This window comes from Telopea speciosissima, chromosome 1, assembly GCF_018873765.1.
Source record: "Telopea speciosissima isolate NSW1024214 ecotype Mountain lineage chromosome 1, Tspe_v1, whole genome shotgun sequence".
NCBI lineage: Eukaryota > Viridiplantae > Streptophyta > Magnoliopsida > Proteales > Proteaceae > Telopea > Telopea speciosissima.
The window spans coordinates 21,600,995-21,622,015 of NC_057916.1; the positions used below are offsets into that span (position 1 = coordinate 21,600,995).

At 38.3% G+C, this 21,021-nt stretch overlaps 1 protein-coding gene across 1 annotated transcript; it reads right to left on the reverse strand.

Annotated features, from left to right (window-relative positions):
- Window positions 1–209: 209 nt before the first annotated feature.
- On the reverse strand, window positions 210–16,383 carry LOC122666091 (ataxin-3 homolog). Its single transcript, XM_043862202.1, has 2 exons — window positions 16,014–16,383; window positions 210–1,029 (listed from the first exon to the last, which is right to left on the reverse strand). The coding sequence occupies exons 1-2, from the start codon at window positions 16,263–16,265 to the stop codon at window positions 472–474; spliced, it is 810 nt and encodes a 269-aa protein (XP_043718137.1). The 5' UTR covers window positions 16,266–16,383; the 3' UTR covers window positions 210–471.
- Between the last annotated feature and the right edge of the window lie 4,638 nt (window positions 16,384–21,021).

Below are 21,021 nucleotides of genomic sequence, written 5' to 3' on the forward strand. Positions count from 1 at the left end.
ATGGAACAGATAATTTTCCCATCATCTTCCGCGGTCCCGCTCTTCCTTTTCTTCAAGTTTGAAGCTTCATCACCATTGCCATGGTTAAAATATTCTCAATGAAGGAAGAAAAATGATCTTGAGATGCCAAAAAAGTGAATTATAAAACTCTTTAAGATCCCATTGCCATAGTTAATATACTCTTAACCATAACTGTTCTATGTTTCTAATTCTAAATCCAGAAACAGGGTAGACCACCCAGTTCAAGACATTAGAAAACTCTTTAAGATCCCTTTACAACATTAACTTTGATAAAGTATCACGAAGGATAAATTGGTAAATTAATACATTCAGCACATAATTAAACATTAAAATGGAGATAGAAGCTAACACTCTTTGTATCTGAATAGACATGTATTTTGGTTGAATCCAGATTTTTCGACTAATGGACTCTTTTTAAGTTTAAAAATTCCTTCTGCACATTCTTAGCTGTTATTGATTTACATCTCCAGTAGTGGTTGTCCCAGAACTCGTCAGATTGGAATCCATCAAGCTGGCAGCAATCGCAGCCTTCAAATCTTCATCTTCCATGTCAGAGAGTGCTTCCTCTTCCTTAAATGGCAGATCAGGATCCAAGGTTTGCTCTGACAAGTTGGTTCCATGGGGAGCAGCTTGTGTCACATTAGAAGATTTAGTGATCCTCTGGGCATCTTCAGGAGAAAGCCACTGCCCAAAACCATTAGAAGCTTCAGATGATGAGATGGGACACTCCTTTGGGAAGTTCCCCCTCACCAGGAAAATGTTCCATCCAAAGCCTTTAAGAGAATCAAGATAGGCTGAAAGATAGAACTTTGAGAGGTGTTCAGGAGCTGCATAGAGACTGTCAAAGTTATACCACTCTCCATTTACTTTCCTGATGCAAAACCAATGATCCTGCAAGTGACAGATAAATGCATTTTCCAGTTCTGGATCAATTTGGGCAGGCTCAGCTACAGGGCAGTCAAGAGGGATGACTTGCAGGTCCCACACTTCCAGAGCCTTCTGGAGAACCTGGAAGCAAAAGACACCCTTATCAAGTTCAGGGGAGTGAGCTAAAAACGAGAGACAAGAAAGGATTGGGGGAGGGGGGGTGATAGAATACTGATCAGCATGGAGAAGACAGACAAGTAAGCCAAAATATAGATAGAAGGCCTACCATCTATTGTATTCATCTGAATAATAGCCTGCCACTACTCTAACAATGTCAACTGCTCACATGCAATAGCAACAAAACATGGACACTATCACACTACCCCTAAAAGAGGAGAGGGAAAAATGGACAATTTTCTGGCTACACTCAGATACAAAATTAGACAGCAAAGAGTTTGTAAATGTCAACAGCCCAAAGGCATTCCAAACTAGTTTTTTCTTAGCCTTGGTCCTTCTGTATGGTTATTTTCTTTAGAATTAAAATAAGAATAAACTGTTTGTCTTTATAATCTTAAAATAAATCATTTCAGGGTCTGCCAGTCGACCTGAATGTACAGTTGTGCAACCGGCACTCACAGTAGCCTCCAAACAACCGGCACCTGGGTTTCAGCCAGGTCTGAACCTGGTTCTGCTCCCCTGTTTCAGCAGGGTTTCACCTAGGATTTTTATCCCTACTACATTACTAAAAACTTCTCAATTAGGGTTCTTAAACCCATCTACCCATCTAATGACCATAACTAATTGCAAACCATATTACCATATAATCCAATCTTCAATTTAAAGTAAAAAAAAGAACATAACTCACCTTGAAATCTGAATACAGTACTCTCCTTTTTCAAACTTCAATCTCTTCTTAATTCTTCAATATAACAGCAACTCAATCCCAACTTCCAATTTCAAATGACTTCTCTCTTCAATCAAGTGGTATAAGTACTTCAATTAGATCATCCACAGAAATCTAATACAAAATAAAATCTACCATACAATCACCTTAGCAATCCAGTTCCAGGTTCATAAAACTCCAATTTCCATCTCTTCAATTTCTCAAGTAGCCCAATAATCTCTCAAATTCATCTCTCAATAGGTAATCAAACATCAATTCCCTGTTATTTTCTCTATGATTCCAGCCACCAATTTGCACACAGCCACTCAATTCCTCACAAGCCCAGCAGAATTTCTTCTTCTTCTTCTTCGTCCTAAGGCTGGAACTAGATGTTGATCTATCTCTTAATCTCAACTTAATATATACACAACTTAGTAATCCTTAATTAACACTAACTATATCTAAATCAACACATTCATAAAACTCAAATAACCCATGTCTACCTATCACTAATTATACCCTTAACCCCATTAATATGGTCAAACCATAATTAGTCCCTTTAATAATCCTCCATATGACACCTCACAACAAAAGCTAGGTGGCTGATTCTTAATTTGTCACCACTACTAATGCTCCATGCAAATGGTGGCATTCCTAGGACTAAGCATGTGGCCCCATAATATTCAGCCACCTCAAATTCCACTGACTTCCCTTAATCATAATTAACACTATATAACCATATCTCTAACTCTAATCATTTCGATATTGAAATGAGTTTTAAGTATGCTGCAACTAAAATTTCTAAATTTCTGACTCAAAACAGGACTCTAACTAAACTAATGAAGTAAATCTCGTTTTCCTACTTTCTACCCATATTTTAAGCCCATTAAAGTGGTCATTACAAAGAAAAGCCATGGGATCAAAGTCCCAACACATACATAACCCAACCAACAATAAAATAAGCCCTTTAGGTGACTTAACTGCATCAGGGTATCTTGCCTCTGTCTATGGACCATAAATTTCTAATAAGGGACTGGCTAATTTGGCCATTCTGACCGTTGAATGGATAAGCTTTGTGATCAATTTTTGTGGTCCATCTCACTGACTCAATCTTATGCCCCTCAATGTATTGAAACTACAATGGAATGACGGTTTTCAAAATTGGTGCTTCTCTCCCGCTTTACTAAAAGCTTTATTTCTTTCGGCTGAAACTTGACACATCAACAGAGGCAGATGCGGGACATAAGTGTACAAAGTTTTGGTGCAAGCTGAGCTGCCGTGTCAAGATGAACGGGAGAGATATCTCACCTATATGATGCGAACATGGGTCGGAAAAACCCTTATTGGGTCGCTTGAGGGCCCACCCAAACAAGGGAACACTCGAGTCCAAAGTTAAGAGGAAAAACAGTAAATAACTCGATGTTTACAAAGAGGGTGGTATCAATTTGGTAAATTAAATAGAATCTTAAAGGAGAAATCTAGTACACAAAGAAGGAAGGATATGATGGAGAGTAAGAATTAAAGAATAAGGGTAATGCTAACCAACAACAACAACAACAACCATAACCTTATCCTAACTAAATGGGGTCCGCTACATGGGTCCGAAGAGGTCATGACAGTAATAGAAATAAGAGCAGTAGGAGGAAGTAAAAAGGTAAAAAAGGAGTTAAAAAAATAATAAATAAAATAAAATAAAATTACTAAAGGAAGAAGTTTAAGCAATAGTTCAAGCAGCATCCCAGGAACATCCCCCTACGAGGGGTTGGCTACACGGGTCCTTGTCCTCCAAACAACTCTATCCGTGGTCATACTAGGATTAAGCCCTCCCATATGCATATCCTCTCTTACCACTTCTTGAATAGTCATTTTAGGCCTACCCCTACCTCTTTTAACTCCTTCAAATTGAATCTGGTCACTCTTCCTTACTGGTGCATCCATGGGTCTCCTTTGGACATGACCAAACCACCTCAAGCGGCTCTCACGAAGCTTGTCCTGGATTGGTGTAATTCCCAATTCGGTTCTAATACAAACATTCCTTACTCTATCTCTCCGGGGTTTGCCGCACATCCTCCTCAACATCCTCATCTCCGCTACACTCATCTTATCTATATTATTCTTCTTAACTGCCCAATATTCCGCTCCATATGTCATCGTTGGTCTTATTACTATCCTATAGAATTTCCCTTTAAGCTTAATAGGCATGCGTTTATCACATAAAACTCCTGATGCTCCTCTCCACTTCATCCATCCTACTTTAATTCTGTGGTAAACATCATCCTCTATATCACCCTCTTTGTTAATAGTTGACCCTAGGTATCTAAAGCATTCATTTTGTGGTAGTTCTCGCTCCTCGAGTTTGACCACTTCATCACCTCTCCTGGTTTGACTGAAGTTACACATCATATACTCTGTCATTGTTCTACTTAATTTAAAACCTCCTAACTCCAAGTTTGTTCTCCATAACTCCCGCTTCGTATTGATCCCTTCCACTATCTCATCTATTAAAACAATATCATCAGCGAATAGCATACACCAAGGGACTTCATCTTGAATATGCCTGGTTAAATCATCCATGATGAATGCAAACAAATAGGGGCTTAGAGTTGATCCTTGGTGTAACCCAATTGTAATTGGGAATTCACTACTTTGTCGCTATGCAGTTTTGACACTTATCACCACATCCTCATACATGTCCTTAATTATATCCACATATTTGCTTGAGCTACTCTTCTCTAGAACATGCCAAATGAGCTCTCTAGGAATTCTATCATAGGCCTTTTCTAGGTCAATAAAGACCATATAGAGATTCCTTTTGTAAGCTCTAAAGATTTCCATAAGCATCCTTAGCAGGAAATAGCTTCTATCGTTGATCTCCCTGGCATAAAACCAAATTGATTCTCTGATATATCAGTTTCTCTTCTTAGGTGGGCTTCAATGATTTTCTCCCAAAGTTTCATGGTATGACTCATTAGTTTAATGCCTCTATAGTTCTTGCAGTTCTAGATATCACCTTTGTTCTTATAGATCGGAACTACAGTGCTTCTCCTCCAATCATCTGGCATTTTCTTTGTACTCAGAATCTTGTTAAACAGCTTGGTTAACCAAGATACCCCCCGTCCTCCTAAACTCTTCCATACTTCAATTGGGATCTCATCTGGTCCTGGTGTTTTGCCTACCTTTATCTTTCGTAGGGTCTCTTTAACTTCAGCCTCACCAACTCGTTGTAACTGTCCATGACGTGTGTTGGCTTCAAGACTATTCCTCTCCACTTATGAATCCACCCCATCAGTCAAGGTAGCTCCATTTAGTAGCTTGTAAAAATACTCACCCCATTTCTCCATAATGTTCGCATCCCTTATTAGTACTCTACCATCCTCGCTCTTAATGCATCTAACATGGTCCAAATCTCTGCTCTTCCTTTCTCTTATTTTAGCTATACGATAGATCGCATTTTCCCCTTCCTTTGTATTAAGTTTTTCATAAAGTTCATCATATTTCTTCGTTCTTGCTTTCCCCAAAATCTTTCGAGCTTCATTTCTGGTTGCATAATAGCTCACTTTATCCTCTGTGTCGTTAGTCCTTTGCCATGTCTTAAAATGATCTTTTTTAGTCTTAATGGCTGCTTGGACCTTGTCATCCCACCACCAAGTCTCTCTAGGGCCCAGACGCATACCTTTTGAGATCCCAAGGACTTCCTTAGCAACCTTCTTGATACAAGTCGTCATATTAATCCACATTTCGTTGGTATCTCCCTCAAAATCCCACCTTCCTTGTAGGGCCATTTCATCAGTAAATGACTCTAGGAGAGCTCCTTGTAACCGGCCCCATCTTATTTTAGGACAAACCTGTTTCACCTTCTTACGTTGCCTCGTACCAAGATACATATCCAAGACCACCAGTCTATGTTGGATGGTTAAGCTCTCTTCGGGTATAACCTTACAATCCTTACATAATAGCCTGTCAGACCTTCTGGTTAAGAAGAAATCTATTTAATTTGCATGTTGCCCACTCTTGTAGGTAATTAAATGTTCATCTCTCTTTTTAAAAAAGGTATTTGCAATACACAGGTCAAACGCTATAGCAAAGTCTAGCACTGATATCCCCTCTTCATTCCTCTCCCCCAACTCCATATCCTCCGTGAACCTCTTCATAGCCTCTACGATAAGAATGAAATTAGTGAAAATAAATTAGTGAAAATAAGGATGAAATAAGAATTAACAATAAGGGAAGGGTTATGTTAGGAAATCAAACAAATAGGAAGAAATAACAACTCACGATTCTTATTCAACCTTGGGTTCACGGTAGGCAGCAGTAGCAGTAACGAAACTCCTTATGGTCGATCGAGCTACTCAATCACAACTCTAAATCACAAAAAGACTTTGAAGTATGCTTGTATTCCCCAAACCATTGAATCGAATCTTCAAAATCCCCAAACCGGAAGCATCAATTGAATAAAGAAACCCTGAAAGTCCTCCAGGTGGAAAAAAAGGGTCCGCAAAGGTTCTAGAATTGGATCTCTAAGGAGGAAAGCTTGTAGGAGATGAAATAATGGGGGACTAGAAAGGAGAAAGGAAAAGCTAGAAAGAAATCAGGAATTGAAGGGGTGGGGGAAGAGAAGAAACCGTGAGAAGAAGAAGAAGAAGAGGGGGAGGGGAAGAGTGCACACGCACACAGCCTTAGGCTTCAATTCATTCTTCAATAATCTGTCCAATACGTTGGTTACAACCATATAAATAAAAAAAACAAAAGACTTTAAAAAATGGAAACAACTACTATAGGACTTTTAACAAAAACAGACAATTTAAAACTTACTAAAACTCATCCTATGAATCCTACCCAAATTAAAAGATCTCCTTACATAATTGTCCCGATAAAATAAATAATAAAATCCTAAATATCTACCAGAATAAAACCGTATTTGGATCCGGTTCATCTTCCATCAAGATACGCAATTGGATTTGGGTAGGTCCAAGATAGTGCACCAGTTGGGTCAGCCCGGTCCAAGATTCTCCTGTATCAATTCTCCCAAAGACGAGTTTTGTAGAACGAGAGAATCAAAATCGTACAGTCAACGTCAACTATTAGTCCACGCCCAACTTGTTTGAAATCCACGAGCCGAAATTCTTAATTGAAGTAACCATGGCAAAGCACGTAATCAAATGGATCAACTATGCGATCAACCGTCACGATTTCTTTATGTCCATCGGCCAACAGCATGACTGGATTGAAATCTGATCATGGAATTTCAATTCTTCGATCGGACTATTGATTTCATTGTGATCTTCAACTGCCTGGGTTGAAATCTGATCATGGAATTTCAATTTTTCGATCGGACAGCTGATTTCATTGTGATCTTCAACTGTCTGTGTCGAAATCCGATCATGGAAATTTAACTCAGCCTTCAACAATTCATGGTTTGCTTAAAGGGCTCTTATGGCTCGTTTGTTGGAGCTTTAACTCAGCCTTCAACCATTCATAGTTTGCTTGAAGAGCTCTAATGGTTTCGTCATTTTCTTAAAGTATTTTGGCCCACTGTTCAAGGCTCATTTGGATAGTGGATCTAAAGATAACAATGGCAGATTTGTAATTTATTATACTGCAAACTAAAGAAGGGATATGAAGGGTAATAAAACTTATGGACGATGGGCCAACTTGGAACAAATTTAAATTAAAGGAGAAGAAAGGATAAGAAAGGGAGTCAAGGGTATTTTGGGGAGATGCAGAAAACAAAATAAGAAAGAATTGCTAGCAGGGTGGATGGGTACCGTGTCAATTTGGAAAACCAGCAGGGTTTTGGATTCTCAGAGTGCTTCTGTGGAGAATGTAGTGGAAGCCTCGGAGCAAGGAATGCGAGTCGAACCACGCTGGGAAGTTCGACTTCCACTTGGATACGAAACCAGCAAGGAAGCTGGCGAAGGAAACCTTGCAAGGAAGAAGTGTTGAAGCCAGCTGGCGGAGACCAAGTTCAAGTTCAACAACGAACCAGCGGCTGGAGATGGAGATCAAGTGCGACCTAGATATGATTTCTATCTCTTTGTTGCTCGATGTCTCTCTTTCTCTTCTTTTCTTCTCGATTTTTTTTTCCTCTTGTTTCTGGTTCTCTGTCTCTCAATTTATCTCGTCTTCACCTTTTTTTTTTCTCGGCTCTGGCGGAACTGTAGGCGAGAGGGATGATGTTGATCAGTTGATCGAAGTTGCAGAAAAAAAAAAAAAAAAACCAAAGGAGAGCAGTGGGGAAGGGTTAGCACTGGGGAATCGAAGAGAGGAGACTTGTGATGGGGATCAAAGGGATGGGGTTTGCTTTTTTTATTTTTCTTTCCGGTTCTCGCGGAACCAAGAAGGTGGTGGTGGGTTGGGGGTTTTGGTAAGGGAATCGAAAGAGATGGGATTGGGGGTTTGTCAGTGGGAATTGCAGGGGGGTTTTTTTTTAGGTCACATAGGGGAAAGCAAAGGGAAGGGGCTACTGTGAATCGGGAGGGTTGGGGAGATGGGTTGCTGTGGTGATGTACAGCGCTAGGATGGAATGTGTTGGATGTCGAACAGAGAAAGAGGGAAGAGAGAAATTCATTGGGAAGAACGACGGATCCTTCGGCTCTGATACCAGATAATGGGGGACCAGAAAGGAGAAAGGAAAAGCTAGAAAGAAATAAGAATTGCAGAGGGGGGGGGAAGGAGTGCACACGCGCACAGCCTTAGGCTTCAAATCATCAATAATCTGTCCAATACCTTGGTTACAACCATATAAATAAGAAAAATAAAAGACTTTAAAAAAAGGAAACAACTACTCTAGGACTCTTAACAAAAAAATATATATATAATTTAAAACTTACTAAAAGTCATCCTATGAATCCTACCCAAATTAAAAGAACTCCTTACATAATTATCCCAATAAAATAAATAATAAAATCCTAAATATCTACTAGAATACGCAACTGGATTTGAGTCGTCCCAAGGCAGTGCACCAGTTGGGTCGGCCCGGTCCAAGATTCTCCTGCATCCTGAAACCCTGGGTTTGATGTCATCTAGGGTAGGTGAATCTACACCCAAGACAGGCGGAAGAATCGAACCAGCTTGCGATGATTCGAAAGTACCGCTAGAACAGCGTAGGTGTAAATAGTTTCAGAAATTCAAGGTGAAAAAGAAATAAGGAAGGAATAAGAACAAGCAAAGAAGAAGAAAGGAGGAAGAAAAAGAATAGACAGAAAAGAAAAAGAACAGAAAAGCTACCGGCGAGGAAGGAAGAAGATAGGAAAGATAGCCACAGGCCACATGCTGTTCAACCACGCAACACTCACCCCGTAATGTTAAACTCAAACCCAAAACATTCATTCAAATCTATCCTCTACAGTATTACATTTGTCAATAAAAAAGAAAACTTCCTTTTATAGAAATAGAAACCCAACTAAAATAAGAAACTAACAAACTAGGAAATAACTCAAAAATATAGAAATTACTAAAAGAAATCCTACAAAAACTACCCACCAAAATATAATGAAATAAACTAAAGATTACATCTTATGTAGCTACCAGCCTTGCCAGACCAAAAAACTGGTTTAGGACCGGTTCTTGATTTGGCCCTCCAAAGTGGGTCATGTGATCATGTCTATCCATCTAGACCACAGAATCTACATCACTGTACCTACCTTTATAGTGTTAATACCTGATCCAGAACAGGTGTTTATGAACCGGAGAGTGCATGAGTTCAGCAATCAAGATTGGATCATGTACCTCACTCATGAAGAAATCATGAGTGCATACTTTGGCACTTTAGCCACATGTGAGTACTGCTAATAAAAAAGAAACATCAAGTTGCTCATCCACATGTAATGCAATCAAAGTTGATTCTGATGACAGCAGTATACACATGAATGTGCACACATAGCAATCCTGGGTCGGGCATTTACACATCCACACATGTAAGTCCCACTTATTAACCAACTAAAAGGACAAACTAAACCACTCATGACTGCTGGTTCGACTGATCCAATATGGTAAAGAATCACTAAAAAAAAATTTTGAGTGCCTAAATAACATAACAAAACACCTGTATGAAGTTAATGGCAATTTACTGTTGTTAAGAACAGTTGATGAAAATTTACGGTTGTTAAGAACCCGCACTAGAAACAACTATGTTATTAAAAGAGATCTAGTGCAGGTCATACATGGTGTGAAACATTAAAGACACAAATGTTGGATTTTCTTTTGTGAGGAAAGGTACGAACAATAATTACATAATACCTTTTCAATGTGGGGACAGGGGAACCTAATGTAAGGCCAGATCTTTGTTAGCAAAAATGCGTTTTAAACATGCCGTTCCCGTATTTTACCGTTTTAAACGCCGTTTGTCGTTTGCTTGCGAGTATACAGGAAAAAAGGACAAACGACAAACCTCTTCATTTTAAACAAGTTTTAAACGCGTATCTGTTTTTTAAAGGGTAAAGATGGAACTTTTTAAAAAAAAAAACAAAATTGATTTCACGATTCACACAAAACCCTTCTCTTTTCCTTCGGCCTCCCCAATCTGCGCCGTTTCCTGCAAACCATCCTCAAATCGAAGATGCAACCAAAGTAGATAATGAAGATTCTGAACTCTAAAGTCTGAACTTGGAGCTAGGAGCATAGGATACCTTTGTAATCAACACCGGAGTTGAGCACTTGAGCTGCAATCAGAGAAATATGCTGGGGTTTTCATCGAGGTCATCGAACCTGAGAACCAAAGACAGTTCCATGTTCCCAACTCTCTCGCTCGGAACACACGACCATAGTACCCCAGGACCCAGGTAAACCTTCAGGCTCTCTGATTGCATCTTTTCTCTTCTTTATCTTCTTTGGGATGAGAACTCCTTACTCCTTGTCACCGAACTCGAGTTCTAAACAGATTTTTCTTTCTAGAACTCAAAAAGTAGAACCAGATATGGATATATTGGAGCATGGCAGTTCACTGGTTCTTCTTAATTCCTTTTGTTGAGTTTGTCGTGTGACTCGCCATTGATTCACCCCAAAATAACCCCACTCTGCATATGGTTTGCATATTTTCCATTTTTATTATGGTTCTTGAGATGGGAACATCTTTCTGGACATCCCTATGGAATGGTTGAGTATTTATTTCCTAATTTCTTTGATTTGTCATTTTATTTCTTCTAATTCCTATGGAATGGTTGAGCATTTTATCTGATATTTTATATTTGTAAATTTATGAATCTGTTGCCATATATGCTGTCATTTTATTTCCTCTAATTCCTATGGAATGGCTGAGTATTTATCTTATATTGCATATTTGTAAATTTATGCCTCGTTTTTTGCAAATTTATCAATCGGTTGCCATATGGCCCATATATGCTGTCAAATGTGTTATAATCTTAGTTCTTTTGACATCTTGGACAATATATAAGGTGTTTGGAGTTTGGAGTTTGGAGTTTGGACATGTTTTTTTTGCTATGGTGATTGAATCTGGAATTGATGTTGGATGATATTAGATGATATATATTAGAAGTTTGGACTTTGGAACTTATAATAGGTGTGAAATATATGTCATTAATGTTGGGTTTTAGTTGTTTTGAACATTAGATTTTAGTATTTAAGTAATATTCCCTCGGTTTACAAGAATATACTGCCGTTTTTTTGAAATCTACCCGAAACACGTACCATCCATTTCCGTTTTATTTGACCATCCGTTTGTTATTTTTTGCCATTCCCGTTTTTGCTAACTATGGGCTGGATCACGAAGAACACCAGGATCTTCTTGAACAAAGTTTAATGTTGATCTAATCTTCAAAATACTAGGCAACAATTGAAGAACTTGTGGCAAATCACACAATGAAATTGATTGAAATAGAAAATAGAAAAGAAGTATAGGATTGGATCGATTATCCCACTCTCTCCCGGATCTCTCACCCACGGCCTCTCATCGTATTTTGGTCTCTCACCATACTCTCTCACAGACAAAGCACAAGGATATGTTTTTGTTTCTCAATCTCATTAATCAAATCCGTGTACAAGACTGTAGCTACTTATAACCGTAGTACTAAAACTCGGAACTCAACCAGGTTTCAACCCTGGGAAAAACCGAGCTGTCTCGAGATATCTAGAGATCTCGGTCTAGTTGGTGTATTTTTTTTTCAACTCGAAACCTGGTTTCGGTGAGTTTTAGACCTAGTTTAGGTCTGAAACTTGGTACGCAACCTATTTTAGGCCATTTAAACACAATGACACTATTAGATTTTGCAAAAACAAAGTACAAATAGACATTTCACTTCAGACCCTAGGTTGGTAAGCGACGACATATTAAAATACCCTACTCAACATATAATTTAGTAATAGAAAGCAATCAAAGTATTCAATTAATGTAAAACAACTTAAATAAGCATTAGAAATGTTAAAGTGTACAATACATCAATATGTTTCACATATTACATCTTCCCTCCCTCATCCCATAAAATGTGATGCATTCACTTGTTCAGAACGAGTCAGTCCACATATTGTTCTCAGCTCATCATGTTGTTGTAGTATTATACACAGTTTGCCACAGACCACAGCACTCATATATGTGTTGTCACCAACATATGCCAAGTCCCCTATCTTAGGGCATAGAAGAGCCGGACCAGCCGGTTGCCATGAGGTGTGAGATCCACTACTACTGTCATACTGAGGCATGTATGAGTGTGGCTGGTTTGGGATTGGGAATATGTCCACAAAACCTGACCCAGTGCTTTGATTGTCGAACTCAAGTGATGGCTGCCCAAATTGACCATAGCCACTATATTCGGAACTGGTGCACTCCTAAATCACTTCCAAACAATCACTATTTATCCTATTTTTTTCAATTTCCTTTTTAAAAATAATCATTTTTTTTTGCAAAAAATATAATTAAAAAAATAATAACAGGAAAAAAAATCGGACTCCATCAAGTAATAGGTCGTCCAAAGTTCCGCAACATATCTTAAATTGACATGAATCCACCAAGGTTTAAACAAATTTTTTGAAAAAAAAAAATAGATTTGGGGAAAAATTGTTTACCTTTCAAAAATTCTTTAAATTTGAGATGAAGAATCACAAATATTATGCAAATCCTTCAATTTTGTAGCTGAATCAACTCTCCGACGGGTTGTACGTTGAATTCTGGAGGCAAAATGAGGCAGCAGCAGCTCACAGGGGAAGAAATGAGGGTCTCGGTAGAACTCGATCGAAATATCTCGTTCTGTCGAGTTATGGTAGTTTGAAAGGATAAAATGGGTCAAAATCTGGGTCCACCCGAGATCTCGAGTTGACAGAGAAAATGCACTTTTATAACTCGTAACACATCTCGTCTCGACCCCTTGGAAAACCGAGGTCCTGCTCGAGATTTCGTGAGATCTCACGAGATTTTGTACTATGCTTATAGCTTATATAGAAGATTCAAAAATAGACTCAAACACTTAGAAGGAAAGGCCTAACTCAATCCTTAACTAATAAGGTAACTTAAATTGACTAGAAAAGCGAAATAATAAAAAAAATAAACTCAAAACATGACTCTATCTAAACTAATGAAGTAAATCCCGTTTTCCTACTTTCTACCAATATTTTAGGCTCATTAAATTGGCCAATTACAAAGTAAAACCATGGGATCAAAAGCCCAACACCTACATAACCCAACCCAAGGCTTATTTTCTTTAGATGACTTATCTGCATCAATTCTCCCAAGCTTGAAAAAAAAAACTCCACGAGTTTGGTAGAGATGCTCCATCAAACCAACAAAAACCTACCACATCATTAGACCAGGCTGCCTCCCACAGCAGTTGAATCCCACAACAATACTAGGCTGGTTTTGGGGCCTTGTTCCTGCGGCTACACATGGAACTTTGATCTACATCAGTTCTCCCCATCTTGAAAAAAACTCGTTCTCGAGTTTGGTAGAGATGTCAAATCTGACTTCAGTGGAAAGTCTCTGTCTGCCATCCTTCCATGGCTATGATGCCTAATAATGTAAGGCTGAATTCACAAAGGACCTAGCCCCAAACAGGATCTTCTTAAACAAAGTTTAATGCTGATTTGATCTTCAAAATACTAGGCAACAACTGAAGAAATTGTAGCAGATCACACAATGAAATTGATTGAGAAGAAAATAGAAATAGAAAAGAAGGATGGGATTGGATCAAGTATCCCACTCTCTCGCAGGTCTCTCACCCACGGCCTCTCACCAATGGCATCCCACCATACTCTCTCGCAGAGCAAAGCACAAGGCTATGTTTTTTTTTTTTTTTTCTCAGTCTCATTAATCAACTTCGTGTACAAGGCTGTAGCTCCTCATAAACTTATATAGAAAATTCAAAAACAAACTCAAACACTTGGAAGGAAAGACCTAACCCAATCCTTAACTAATAAGGTAACTTAAATTGACTAGGAAAATGAAATAATAAAGAAAACAGACTCAAAACATGACTCTAGCTAAACTAATGAAGTAAATCCCGTTTTCCTACTTTCTACCCATATTTTAGGCTCATTAAATTGGTCAATTACGAAGTAAACCCACGGGATCAAAGGTCCAACACCTACATAACCCAATCCAAGGCTTATTTTCTTGGAAATAAGCCCTCTAGAGGACTTATGTGCATCAGAACCACAATAAAAATTTCTACAGAGTTAAAAATACTGAGCAGGAAAATCGTAATCAAGAAACACCCCAGAATCCAAAGGGCCAATTCATTGGATGATGATAACATTAACCTATTCAATACGTTTACATGACAGACGCTCCAGCTCCAAAAATGGAGTATTATAATTCAGAACGGGCAAGGGTAGATGCTACAATGGTTATCTTCCTGACCCAGGTAAGAATCCTCCGGGCATTAATGTAAATGAGAATTAAGACTATTACTTACAGAAGTTATGGAAATTCTAGTCTGGTGGTTGAAAATTTGATACCATTGGAGACATTCTTTCTAAACCATTCACATATAAATTTTTCTCCTTTTTAAGTTTTTTTCCATGTTAATGAATATCAAGTTAGAGCTAATTTAGGAGTAGCTCCGATACATGATAAGTAGTGCGAAAGTCATTTGAGGTGGCATGGACATGTGCAATAGATGCCTTTGAATGTTCTAGTAAAGATGAGTGATTTGATTCAGATTAAAGGAACTAAAAGAGCCCAGGCTAGGACTAAAATGACTCAAGGAGAAGTGGTGAAGAAAGACATGGATAGCTTAGGACTAGTAACAAGTATTGTTTGGAATAGAGCAGATTGAAGAAAAAGATCCATGTAGCTGACCCCATTTAGTTGGGATACAGCTGAGTTGAGTTGAGTTGTTTAATGAATAGCAAACTTTCAGTATTATGGAGGAATCTGAAAATAGTAATGCCCCATAAATTCCCTATCTCCCCTTCTAAATCTTGGGTATGTTAATCACACACCTAAAACAATTAGATGAGGATATGTTACATTGTGAATTTAAAAGTTTTCTACTGAAAGCATAAACTGGTATAACCTGTCAGGTGAACTAATACCACAAATATCCACGAAAGTCAGGTTCAAGCAATGTAAATATCTTTACCAATACCCCTTTAAAGCAGCAACATTTATTTTCATTAATATTTTAAAGTGAGTATAATCTCTGTCGTTTCCAAAACATTAATTTTGGTTGGTCCGACTGTTTAAATAATGAATAGCAAGAGTGCCAGAATGTTATAAAAATATGAAATCCTTCAGTGCATATAATATGTTTGTAAATGGATAATAGAAACGTGTTTGTTTGAAGAGGTTTTACTAGATGGATGAGTGAACACCCAATGTATGGAAAACAGTCCTCCTTTGGCTGGCAAAAAAAATAAAAGTTTCTACGTCTTTTGGAGAATAAACAAATTATGAATCCCCAGACCCAAACCCATTTGGATATTCTCAATATCCAACACAACCGTCGTAACAAAATTTCCTCTGCACGGTTCACTAAAATCATCGTCGTTTATATTCTAAAAAATTAAAATTTCTCAACCTTTCTTCTGTTCGAAGACCAACACGATTCCATAACTATGCAAGTTCCCCCAAAACAATTCAATATCAATCGATAATAAAAAAACAAACACCATAATTAAAATCAATGGCAATCAATAATGTCAGAAGAGCATCTAGAGAGAAGACACACAAACATTCCTTCCCCCAATCCACCCTCAGAACAGGGGGTAGCACGGATTGGGGCAATAAAAATAAACAAAAAATCCTTAAAATTCCACTTATAGAAGAGAGATATAGAGGATAGCGAGAAAACCTAACCTGGATGCTAAAGTCGCCGTCCATGGAGACATTATGAGACCCCTCAGAATCGAAACGGAGGAAATCATCGGAGACGGCACCGCCTTCGAGCATCATCTGACGCTCCTTGCGATCGAGATCAGAGGCGAGGGCAGCCAAATCGAACTCCGAAAAGAAGGGACCCTGCATCACTGTGTTGACGCAATGTACGGCGCAGAGCTTCGACTCCTGCACTTCATGGTACAACAATCCGCCATTGCTCGGACCTTCCATCGCGCCCTGTGCTTCAGAAAATAAGTTAAAAAACACTGCAAAATATGCGCGAATAGTGTATGTAATTTATCTGATATCTTTCACGGTGAGACGACGATACTCTTGTTTCAGGTTTTCTTTGGGCGGACTGGCTGAGAGAGAGGGTTTTAATGTTCGATTTCTTTTTTCTCTTTTTATTTTTTAATTTTTCTGAATCACTGTTGGCGTTACTTGTTTATTCGGAACGAGCCATGTGGAAGTGGAAATAAATGCTGTCCAGCGCCCTCATCTTAAATTACACATTTCCCAGTGTTTACAAAAATTACAACCATAACCCTGTTTTCAAACCAAAATAACACTTAAACCCTGGCTGTTAGTTGCTAACGGTAAGAACTTTTAATGATTTTTATTACAAGTGGATTACATTAGGGTTCAATCTTAAGTTCTTATCTTTTTGCACTTATCATGAATGATATAACAAAGAACATCCAAGATGAGGTCTCATGTTGTATGCTTTTTGTCGATGATATCGTTTTGGTGAAGGAGACAAAAGAAATGATTGATTAACTCTAAGTTAGAGCTTTGGAGGTCAACATTGGAAACAAGATGCTTTAAGATTAGTAGAACGAATACGGAGTATTTGATGTGTAATTTTAGTCATACTATAATTAATACTGATATGGTGTGAATTGAGGAAAGAGAGACACCGTAAAGTGAATATTTTAGATATCTGAGGTCTATCATAAATAAATAAGCTGACATAGAGAATGCTGTTTCACAAAGAATTAAAGTGGGATGGATAAAGGGGAGAGGTGCGTTAGGAGTGTTGTGTGATCGATATATTTTTTAAAATTTTTTTTTTTTTGTGAATATTCTTTTAAAACTTAAAGGAAAGTTCTATAAGACTGTTGTTCGACCTACCATGATGTATATGGCATAATGTTAGGCAATTAAGAAAATATCATATTGATAAGTTTTGTATAACAGATATGAGGATGTTAAGATGGATGTGTGGAATAACAAGGAAGATAAAATATGAAATGAACATTTATCGAACTTGGGAGTTGCCCCGATCAATGACAATTTGGATCTGGATCCTCTACTACCGAGCTACTCGACAGGACCGTACTGCCCAGACATGGTGTTGCACGCAATGTCTGCCTTATCCCTGCCCAAACGCCTTGCCCGAGTGGGGGTAAGGCGGACATTGTGCGCAGCACCGTGTCTGGGTAGCACGGTCCTGCTGGGCAGCTCGGCAGTAGAGGATCCAACAATCTCCAAGAGAGTTGTTTAAGGTAGTATGATCATATTCAACGGAGGGCTAGGGACGCCCCAGTAAAGAGGAATGATTTGATTCCGATTGAAGGAGCTAAAAGAGCTAGAAACAGACCTAAAATGACCATAGGAGAAGTGGTGAGGAAGGACATGCAAAGTCTAGGGCTTGTGCCAAGTATGATCTCGGACAGAGTTTATTGGAGAACAAGGATCCATGTCATAGGCCCCATTTAACTGAGATTCTTCTGACATGTTGGGTTATATCTCTTTCCTCTTACTATCTTTCATATTGTTTTATCTATTTTTCATATTTTATTTTTTATTTTTGAAAAATTTACACATACCACCCCTGAGGTTTGACAAAAGGATATTTTCACCTTCCAGTTTTGGAAAATTTTGCGTACCCCCCTAAGGTTTGCAAACCGTAACAAATAAGCTCATACCGTCAGTTCATGACTAACACTGTTAAAAATTAGACTTAAACTGACGGAATTGCCCTTCTAAGAAGAACCCAAAAAAAAAAAAAAAACAAAACAAAGCAAAACCTGCAACTCATCTTCCCCAAAATCGATTGGGGAAGATGAGATGCAACCATCCCAAAACGTTTGCCACTCAATCACTCCTCTTCAACCTCTTTGCCTGAACCGAATCATCACCATCTTCACCATCACTCTCTGCTTGACCCTCAAACCCTAACCCGAAACTCTGATTTGTTCACCATCACTCCTGGAAATGGGCATCTGACCATGTCCAATACTGTTAAGAACAGCAACTAATGTGTCGGAATTGCCATCAAAAGCATTAGAATACACATTTTGCCCATCTGTGACAGAGTGAGATGTGCCATCAAAAGCACAACTAATGGATCGTTTTAATTGCTAATAGACCCTTTTAAATTCATACTCTGTTATTCAACAATGGATTATATGTAATGATTCTTGGGACGTGTATTGAATTCATTATGAAATTTGGGAAAGCATTGAAGAACCAGTTCATTTTCGTATCCTTGCAAATAAAAAATAAAAAAACCTGCAACTCATCTTCCCCAAATCGATTGGGGAAGATGAGTTGCAGGTTTCAAAACCCTTTCTTCTATGGGACTGAAACCTGGAGTTTGTTGTGTGAGATCTTTTGCTCTCTCATCTTTTAGTTCTCTGCGATGTTGAGGTCGCTCTTATCATCTTTTCTAACCGAGGAAAGCTTTATGAGTTTTGTAGCAGTTCTAGGTATGATTTCAGATCTATCTCTCTCATAGTCTCATATGCTTTTGAAGCTTAGCGCGCAATTAGTTTATCTGATTTGCTTCTTCTGAGCTTGGATTCTATTTCATTTTCACTTCCTTGATAAAAAAGCATGCTCTTTTTCTCTAAGATCTGCTCCGAGATGTTACTTTCTTCAGTTTTCAAGGTTTTGGTGGACTCCGCTTGTGAAAAATATCTGCTTTTTTTTCCATCGTTTCCTTTTGGCTTCTGTTTTCTTCAACTTTCCTTCATTATCTGTGTTGGATAATGATATTGTGAGATCCGAGTCAGTAGAAGGAACCTTTTTGTTATTGTTTTCTGGTTCTTGTGGATCTGTTAATCCATTTTGTGCATCCGTTGGTTATTAGAAATTTAGAATGGATTTTTTTTTTTTTCCCCTTGGTCGTGAATTTCGAGGTTAACCTATAGTTTTAGCATCCTGATTAGCGTATGTGCAATATATTGTTTCTCTTCTGTCTTCCTTTTTGGCTTTACCAAGGCCTCTTCTGAAGAAAAGCTTTCGTTTGGTAGATCCTGAGTTTTCTTTTGCCGTCGATGCTTGGTCGGTTGTGCAGGACAGAGAAAGTGAAACAGAATCATCTAAGAACCCATCTAGAAGACGATCCAAGAGGAATCCCAAATCCAGCTTCATCGGAGAACAAAGAAATCTATAGCAGCATCAACAACCACAAACACCGGAACTGAAGAAGCCCAAGTCGAGCAAACCCAGTAAAGCTGAGTCGCTGCCAGAACGTTTTGGGATGGTTGCCACTGATCTTCCCAATCGATTTTGGGGAAGATGAATTGCAGGTTTTGTTTTGTTTTTATTTTTTGGGGTTTTTTTTAGAAGGGCAATTCCATCGATTCAAGTCTAATTTTTAAATCCTGAACTGACGGAATGTGCTTATTTGTTACCGTTTGCAAACCTCAGGGAGTACGCAGAATTTTCCAAAAGTAAGGGTGAAAATATCCTTTCGTCATATCTCATGGGTGGTATGTGTAAATTTCCTTTTATTTTTTAATCTCTTGCCTCATCTCTCGTTTCCCATCATTTCTTTTCCTTTTTTGGGTTAGAATTAACCCAGAAAATGGAAACAACTGAAATTCGAAAGAGATTACTCCTTTTGGGTTCTCTGTGGACTCCAAAATTTCAAGGATGAGTCGATATTGAAGATCCCTCTTGGATGTACATCATTATCAGCCCAAGCACGAAACAGAAGAGATGTATTTGATGTCTGAAGCTCCTGTTGGCGGAGGAGAGCATTGGAGAGAGGATTTATTTCCACTTCCACATGGTCCGTTCCGCATAAACGAAGCAACGGCCAAAGAGTGATGCAGGGGGAAAAAAAAAAGGATAAATTCTGCGGACTTCCCCTGATGAAATCCTAACTTGCATTTTTCCCCTTATATTTTCAAAAATTACAATTGTAACCCTTGATACCCTAGGGATCCAAAAACGTCAGATAAATGTCCATATGACTAAATTGCCCTGTCTTCTAAAAAACTTCAATCCTAAATGTCCATATGACAAAATTGTCCTATTTTCTAAATGACTTTAAAATAAAATAAAAAACCAACATCTAATTTTATAATGGACATCATGTCACTTTCTCCATTAGTGATGACATCACTCATCCATGTCAAGCTGATCCAGTGCAATTGCCAACAGATGGTCGTAAACTTATCATCACTAATGGTAGCTTCTTACAAAAACCAAGGGAGCAGGATGGGCATCTTCTCTATTTTTTTAGGAAATAACAAAATATATCTAATCTGATTATGACTTGCTAGGTTCAATAGCTGAAGCTGATGAGAAAACAACTAAACAGGAATCAAAGTTGCAACAAGAAAAGGCCTTAAAGTATATAAAAATCTGAACGGATTTTACTCAAATGTTATTGTGGTTACAGTTTGATCAAATTTTGCCTTACTATCAAATATTCACATACTCTTCAACTCAAAGATAGTTGTTAGTGCAATAGAGCCTATCCCTTAGGAGGTTTCGAATTTGAGACCTGTTGTTCCTCATCTAGTCTAGGTTCCCCACCCCATCCCAAAAAATAACAAAAAAAATTTCAAATATTTTCAATCTATAATTATTAAGAAAAAGATGGGGGATCATTGCCAAGTTGCATGGCACAGACACTAGCATTGAGGCCAATAAGAGAATAAGCGTGGGCATAAACAAGTGTGATTTTTTTTGTATTTCACATGGGAGCGGGGCCATCATTTTGCCTCCCTCTGTATTTGGTCGCAGGCAC